The 8,119-nt window shown below is 37.4% G+C and overlaps 1 protein-coding gene and 2 long non-coding RNA genes across 3 annotated transcripts in view; 2 read left to right on the top strand and 1 right to left on the bottom strand.

Annotated features, from left to right (window-relative positions):
• On the top strand, positions 1-2,168 carry LOC136279129 (uncharacterized). The gene is made up of 4 exons (XR_010716737.1): positions 1-311; positions 402-466; positions 1,252-1,273; positions 1,912-2,168. It is a non-coding gene; the product is annotated as an uncharacterized lncRNA (long non-coding RNA).
• A 1,338-nt stretch (positions 2,169-3,506) lies between these two features.
• LOC131799562 (kinesin-like protein KIF22-B) overlaps positions 3,507-8,119 on the top strand; it is a 15,586-nt gene continuing 10,973 nt past the window's right edge. The window contains exons 1-6 of the mRNA XM_059117279.2: positions 3,507-3,932; positions 4,328-4,455; positions 5,484-5,522; positions 6,332-6,450; positions 6,940-7,026; positions 7,391-7,449. Of these exons, the coding sequence (XP_058973262.2) occupies positions 3,745-3,932; positions 4,328-4,455; positions 5,484-5,522; positions 6,332-6,450; positions 6,940-7,026; positions 7,391-7,449 (620 nt within the window). The 5' untranslated portion in view covers positions 3,507-3,744. The remainder of the gene's footprint in view (positions 3,933-4,327; positions 4,456-5,483; positions 5,523-6,331; positions 6,451-6,939; positions 7,027-7,390; positions 7,450-8,119) is intronic.
• The window catches only part of LOC136279144 (uncharacterized), a 4,666-nt gene continuing 3,594 nt past the window's right edge, over positions 7,048-8,119 (bottom strand). Inside the window, exons 3-4 of the long non-coding RNA XR_010716749.1 lie at positions 7,599-7,679; positions 7,048-7,265 (exon numbers count right to left, since the gene is read on the bottom strand). This is a non-coding gene — a long non-coding RNA (uncharacterized lncRNA). The remainder of the gene's footprint in view (positions 7,266-7,598; positions 7,680-8,119) is intronic.

Below are 8,119 nucleotides of genomic sequence, written 5' to 3'. Positions count from 1 at the left end.
CGTCGTTCTTTACGATCAACAAGAGGCTACATGATTTGTTTTGTCCTTTTGTGGCCATTGTAATTACTGAAAATACAGTACTCAGACAAAAATTGAAAATCATTCATTTATTCATTCTTGTTTGGCCGCTTTCAGAAAGATATTATGCATCACTATGTTCTCAGCTGTTTTTTTTAAGGCATTTAACTTGCAAAACAGTACATTCACGAATAGGAAAGGTAGAGCTAAGAGAAGATCATTGCTGTCCAGTCTTATAGCTATCATCACTAATAGCATCCTCACAGCACTAACATTGAGTCGCTCTTAAATTGGTGAGTAAATATATGTAGACTATCACAAATTTTCCAAGGTTCTCCTTTGAGGTTGACCGAGTCAGGTAACAGTAATATACTTTATTCCAGGTGGGAATATGAAGTTGTCGATTTTCCTGGGTGTTTTGGCTATCTTGAGCTTCTACAGTGGAGAGGTTGGTCAATACCTGTACTTTGGGCACACAATTTATAACTCACTTATTCTGTCCCTTTCGAACATTTTCTTCTGAGGGTAGGGGTAGGAAATTATGCATAGGGAGGGGAAAGTTACTCATGAGTAGCAACGATGAAATAAAACTGATGAGAAAGCTTAGTGATGCATTTAACAAGAATGACCGATCAAAAGATGTCAATATTGTGAATGAGATGTAAATTGTGAGAGGGTGAAGTTAGTAGTTTCTTAGTTCAAAGATAGATGCCATTTTGCTGTTGCTGTTCTTCAGCTTGTTGAATCAATGCAAACCGATTTTTTATTAGTTTTCTTAGAAGTTCTATGACGACCATAACTAATATAGTTTAACCGGCAATTGCATCCATACAGCTGTAAAGGGGTGTGCTTTAGAAGAACTAATTTAGACTATTTTTTTTCGAATTGAAATTAATGAATGTGGAGGTAGACAAAGGTATGCCCATATGTTCTTTTTCCTGAGCTCGAGAGAGCGCAAAATTGAGCAGAACTTTATTCGCTTGATTCACACGCAACCCAGACACTCGGCAGATCAGTTGAAGCACGTTAAACTTATAGCCGCTTCGTTAGTAGCGGCGAATCCCCACCTAATTCTCCTGGAACTTAAGATCTTTTATCCGTTTAAGGGAACGCGGAAGCTAGGTTTCATTATCTGTTGTGAATGATAGAACACTCACTTACCTGTATCAGTTTACTTACCAAACTTAATTTGTAACGTTGGCCCTCTGACTAAATTTTTACTTTTTCCACCAGGTGAAATGTGGAGAGGTGGCAAGTAAGAGTTTATTTTTTTGTGTGTTTAATATTCTATGCCGACCTTTCTACTTGTCAGCGAGGCTTTACAGTTTACACGGATACTTAACTGAGGACGTAGATCAGTTCGTATTTGCAATATCAGGGCACGTCACTTTGTAGATTTTATGACGTTGAACCGAGTCTCTCTACTTTGATACAACTTAATACTGAGTGATCGTAATGGACCAAAGAAGAATGATGAGGGCTTATACACATTTTAAGCTATTTCAAGTAAACCGTGCCGTTCAATTCATGGTCTGTAACAACCATGCCAATTTTTTTCTTTATCTGCAACTGATGTCGGCCCGAAGGCATGGAATAATGGCTCGGGAGACAGGATTGCTTAAACATTGAATCCTAGGATTGCATGTTACAACTTTAATGCAGTATTGATGACCAGTTAAACCATCGATTTCAATGCATTCTAAAAAAATGCGAATAAGAGAGAATAGCATAAGAAAGACGGTTTACTTTGAGCTCGGTAAAGAAATAGCAAAAGATGCTTGTTAGTCTTGTCAAGAGCGTGGGATGAACGTTTATCTCACGCTCGCGACAAGACGAAAAAATCATCTTTCGCCGACTCTTTTCAATTCTTCTTTATAACTTGCATACGTACAGGCTGTGGGCCCTGCAATGGAATCATGTGTGGCTTAAACATTTGCGATTTCTTCCCGCGTCCTTGCCCAGAAGATAAACGATGCAAAGCTTGTTGTGGATCCTGTGGCATATACGAGTGTGCTCCCATAGAAGGCCCCCCCGGAACGGGAAAGTGAAACAGATGAAAAGCGAACTTTTATCTTAGCAGAGAATGATTAAATTTGCAATGTAATGATTTAATAAAATGATTGAGTAAAATCACTGAGAGTCTGTGACATTTGGATAATTGTAGGTGGTGGTGGCATTAAGGTTGGGACGTGGTTGGGCAATTTGGCAATTTGGCAATTTGGCAATTTTCTTTTCTGTTGCGATCGGAGGAACTTTAAAAACTACATTTGAAACCAGACACTTTAAATGAAAGGATTGATCAAGAAACGTTATCGTTGATTGCTCAAGAAAAAAAAATTTCATCTTTGATGCTTTGGGGATCTTTTTTCGTGCGAGGTGTAACCTCATGGCCATGAGTAGATAAGGGTCCATAGGTATTAGTAAAGTGATTTCTTTAAAACAGGCCATCCGCCTAGAGTAGGGTGCACACAGTAAATACATTCATGACGCTAGTTTTTCAAAAGAATGAAAGGTAAAGGCTTAAAAGGCTTTTGATTTGTTCAACTTGACAGGAGTCTAAATGCGCGATGTAGCCGCGATTGACACAGATTTCGGATACTATCTCGAATGATTGATGAAACATGTACACCGATGTTGTTTCCTAAAGGTCAAATTGGTGTTCGATTAAACTTACGAAAAGATTGGCGCAGCTGGGTCCCATTTTCGTACCCATGGCTACGCCACTGATCAAAAGATGATTGAGGGCCAAGAGACCTTCGTCATTGGGAATGACAGTATAAAGAGATGTTATCTCCATAGTGAAAGGAAGTTTGTCTTGGCCAAGGATATTTAATTTTAAAGCAAAATGCGTGTTTTTATCCTTTGAACTGCTTTCACTTTTCTCAACGTTGGTCCTGTTATCATTACGTTGGCAACATATTTCGGGTCGCTTGTTGTGGTATGCAAACTGTCATGAAAATTACCTCTATCTGGAGAGAAAATAGTTTCTCCCTCCCAGAAGGAACGAGATGGCAAGGAAGGGAAAAGATTAGAGCGGAATTACACCAACGTTGTGATCCGCGATCGTATCATTCAAAGTCAATGCGTCTTGATATGTTAAAAAGCAATATGTGCAATTTGCAAATTTTACACTCCAACAACGGCGTAACAATAGCGGGCTACAAATCAGTTGCGGTGCTTTGGTTTGTTAAAGACACATGCAAACTCACAATTTCCAACGTGGAACAAAGGAAAGGAAAAATAAAAGTCGCCGGCAATGTTTTTGACATCGTTGAAATTAAAATAAAATGCCCAAGGAACCAAATTGATCCGAATTTCCCTCCATTCCATTTATCTATATCACCCAAACCTGTGCCCCACAAGTCACTTTCTAAATCATCGCCACTCCTTCCTTTAGTGACCTTTATTCAGTACGTAGAGCAAATATCTCCCTTGCCTCAGTATATTTTCATCTAACTTTTTTCCTTTCAATTCATGCCTGTGCAAGTCCTGGGACGTTGCACAAGCAGGCCACAAAAACTCTTCCCTCTCGGCGGAAACGTCGGCCTCTGGTAATCAATGACCGGGAGGACTAAACAGAGTTCGTGATTGGACGATGCGAAAATATTAGCATTTCGCTCGCAACTTTGAAAATTAAAAGAGAAGCGACTGTGTTTTGTTATTTTTCTTTGAGTTTACCTTGGATCAACGCGGCTGTTTGTGAAGCATATAAGCTGATCTGAGTTTATGGCCAATATGACTGAGTTAAAAAAGGCATGTAAAGTTCAAGTGCTTGTACGCTTACGACCAGAACATTCAGAATATAAAGAGGAAAGCAATAGCGATGGAATTCCGAAGCGCTGTGTTCGCGCAGTTGATTCCTCCACACTAGAGCTTTGGAACTGCAGAAATTCTGAAGAGTCAATTCGATACCGGTGAGTATTTAGGGAGTAAAATTATGCGGATATCTGCAGATCATGTCATAAAAACCTCAATAGCTCGGTATATATAATGATCTGTATGTGTCGATCGACCTGTGAAGATCTTTATCAAAGTGATCTTAGAGTCAGCAAAGGCGAGGTCACCTGCTCATCTGGTTCTGCACTCTTGGGATCATTGCTTGGACTAAAAACTCGGATACTGTAACAATTCAAGTCAGTCATTAACTTCACAAACATACTTGCATTGTACAGTCATGAACTGACAGGAGGAGAGTATGAGTGAAGCAGTTCGTTTATCTCTCTGAGAACTCTGTTTTCCATGTGTCTTGACTCTAATAATAAATCGGAACTCCTCGCCTTGTGGTAATATTGCCTGCTATCTGTTTTAGTTTTCATAAGTTTTTTGACGAAGACAGCACTCAGGAAAAAATTTACCACAACTCAGTTTGTCCATTGATTCCCTTGATGTTACAAGGACAAAATGCCAGTGTGTTTGCTTACGGTCCTACTGGAGCAGGTATGGAAAGTTTTTATGTATAGACAGGCGAATAAACAAACGAACATCTGCTGTTCCTTAACAAGTATGTCAAACTAAACCTGAAGTAGGAAAACTGTTATGCGGTTCATTTGAATATTTTGATGACTCTACATGTATTTTCTGCTATCAGAAAGAGTTCATCAACAAATTAGCAGGAAAAGGTACATGCACACTGTTTGGTAACGCAGCTTTTATGTATGCAAGGTACAGAACATGGTCGTTAGGATGACAAGCTAGTTACATTTATTTGTTGTAAATAGTATAAGAATATTGTATTGTAAATATTAATTACAACTGGCCTGACTGTAAACCGGAATGCTGTGGGTGCCCTGCTTGCAATGGTAATAGGTCTGAGTGAAGTCCAATTCTGTCTGGAATCATACAAGTGATAGAGAAAATCTGATGACCTTAATGTGGAAATCCAACCTGTCAATTACAAGTATGATTACAGACAGAATTTAATGACACAAAACCATGTTTACATTTAGTCTAAACTATGACAAAATTTAGGAATGAACCAATCATCAGTTATAGGTTTTCAACTGAAAAAAAAGAAAAACCTCAGTCAACTCAATACAACTGCATGCTCATATGACATGTACACTGTCTATTGGTGCTGAAATTGGACAGTGATAACCAATCATGTTTGATTTTTTAATAGCTAGGATTGATTAAAATATCTTTATTACTATTATTATCGTTACTGGTAGTAGATTAGAAGGTGAAGAACCATTTAGTGGAAGCACTTTAATGTTGTTATTATTTAAATGGGTTTTCCTTTTCCAAGAGATTCATAGTTCTTCCCACAATTGAATTTTTGACAGAGAGAGATCCAAACGAAAAAAAACTGTCAATGATAAGCTCCCACCTACTAGTGATTTAGCAGAGTTCAAGTTTGTTTGAACAGAGGTTAAGTGCTCTGAGGAAAGTAAACAGACATGTGCTATGAGAAGTGGCAAAAAGCCTGAATGATATTTCCTTGTTTTAATCTTTCCCACTAACTGAAGGGAAAACACACACAATGGTTGGCTCACCAGATGAACCAGGTGAGTATAAAGACACTGAGTATCATTTATAACAACTCTGTGGTAAACAAAGAACTTTTTCACATTTGCTTTAAGTGGGGTACAAAGAAAAAACTCCTAGTCTCCTGCAAGGCTTTAAACCCTACGCAGTTCTTCTTAAGATAACTAGCTATGCTATAGACTAGGTCTCTGATTCGCAATTGTTGTACTCTTGTAATTCTGACCATGGTTACATCTCTCAGGTATATATAGGAGGTGTGCTCTTATCAGTCAATTTTGCAGTTCATATTTCACTGTACAGTCTATAAAGATAAAAAGTTTGTTTGAACTGAGATCTTTCCCCATTATTTTAACCCAGAGATGTAATAACACCTTACTAACCTTGATTTCTCAGTCTGTACTGTAACTTGTTTTTTACTCCACCCGGGTTTATGGCCTGCGTACCTCGTGCTTTGGCCAGAAATCAAAGTGGCAAAAAGTTGGTCCATATTTATGGTAAAGACCTTGAACTTGTTTAGCAAGGGTATTTACAAGCATACGTAATGTGTAGAGCATTCTGTTTGGCTGAGATAAATTTTGTAAAACTTATTTATTGGTCAAACATGCTTGTGCTTTGTGTGTACCAACTTTCATTAACTCTGAGCATTGTTTATCAGAGTTAAATCTCATTTATTGGAATGGGAAGGAGTGAGTGAGGGGAAACAGACACAGTATGCTTATGTTCCTTACTCAAAAAGAGATATTACATTGCTTAAAGTTCCTAAATTCAGAGTAAAAAACACTTATCACTTCTACCATAACTAGTAGTACAATTGTTCTAATTCTGATAGGGTTAATACCAAGGTGTGCTGCTGAACTGTTCAAACTGATAGATACTCACCACCAGGATCCAACTGTTCCATGGAAATACAAAGTTTTGTTTTCATATCTTGAAATATACCAAGAGAAGGTAGGCAAAATTTATTAGTACACAGATGTAATTATTGTTGATGATATACGTACTTGAGGAGTTGAAAAACATCTGACTGAAATCTGGGAAAATGAAAAAAGCAATTCTGGCTGTGGTTGGTGAAAAGTATAATGACCTCAAAAGATTCAACTTGTGTGTGTAAGACTTAATAAGCTTGGCAATCTGATTGCTCCCTTTGAGGTTATAATGTTTAAATTAACATCTAATTGCATTTCTGCTGCATATCCAATGACAAATTTTGTCTCCAATTTAATTTGGTTCAGCAGCTCAAATAGAACATTACACCCCTGGTTTCTCTAGGATGTATTTTGCTTGCTTGCTCACTCAGAAGCCCTCTAACTACTATAGCTACAAGTATACATACCCCTTGCATGTAACTACTAATCACTTGTCTTCAAATTAAAATAATGGTCATTTGTTTCTTGCTGTGAGTAGTATCCATATGTGATATACTTTCCTTCATGTTAGATTAAAGACTTGTTAGATCTCAATAAGGATGATTTACTGATAAGACAAGACCAGCAACAAAATATCTTCATCCCAAATTTGACAGAGGTAAATATAATTTTTTTCAATTTTGCAAAAAAAGGTGATGAATATAAGTTAGTATTTCAACTTTGAGTGTACACTTAGGATTGCTTACAATTTACCTGTATGTATAGTACATGTTAATAAAATATGTTTCATAGGTTGCATCTGTTCCAACATCTCTTGGCTTTGTCTAAGGCTCACAAAATATTTCAGTAAATTTGTAAATTCATTACCTGGTTTGCACTAGGGTGTTTGTGAGAGACCTGATTGGAAGAATTTAAATAACAATTTTAGTAATATTCTGTATTGTGGCAAATTGCTAGGCTACTCCGAATATTTTTTGCAAGCCAAAAGATTTGCCAATTTTAAATAATCTTATTTATTCCAGATGGAAATAGAAACACTGGGTGAGTTTATGTCCTTGTTCATAAAAGCCAGCCACCAAAGGTTCGTATTTCTGTTATTTACATAAATAGGTATTATTTAACACCGTTGAACCTGAATTAAGCTGCACCACATAAAGCAGTCACCCTCTTTTAAGTGGTTAGTTGTCAAAGTCACAATTGGTTTGTCCCCTTTCTAACAGTAATTTTCACCTCTATGAAGTGGTTGCCTGTATTAAGTGGTCCTGGTCACCCTTTACCGAGTCCCAATGGCCTTTCTGTATTCTCTTCCACCTGTGTTGAACAGTCATTCAAAGTGGATCCATTCAAATAAAACTGAGACTAATCTTTCAAGGAAAGTGTAACCCACGTCTATCTCTTAAAATCAATGCTAGTTGTATTTTTGAGCAAGTTTTCGTGTACTGAGAGGTAAATCATGGAATGAAATGGCATATTTTGTTATAACCTCCCTATTCTGTAGAACTTGTATTAAGCTGTCAATATGTATGAAGCAGTTACCCTGCCATTCCCCATGGGTGATCTCTTTAGTATTCTTGAACATGATCTTCACAGTCACTATCAGATAACTTTTAAATATTATCTGGCATCATGACCACCAGAAAATGATAGAGTGTGATGTTAAGGCATGTTACTGTGACACTGTCCATACTTACTGTTACTAGAGGCTACTTTGAACTAAGGTAGGGGATATTCTTCAAAGGTTGAGCACTATA

The sequence above is a fragment of the Pocillopora verrucosa genome, chromosome 2 (assembly GCF_036669915.1).
Source record: "Pocillopora verrucosa isolate sample1 chromosome 2, ASM3666991v2, whole genome shotgun sequence".
NCBI lineage: Eukaryota > Metazoa > Cnidaria > Anthozoa > Scleractinia > Pocilloporidae > Pocillopora > Pocillopora verrucosa.
Note: the sequence above shows the minus strand (reverse complement) of the source record. Positions and strands in the feature narration are given on the sequence as shown.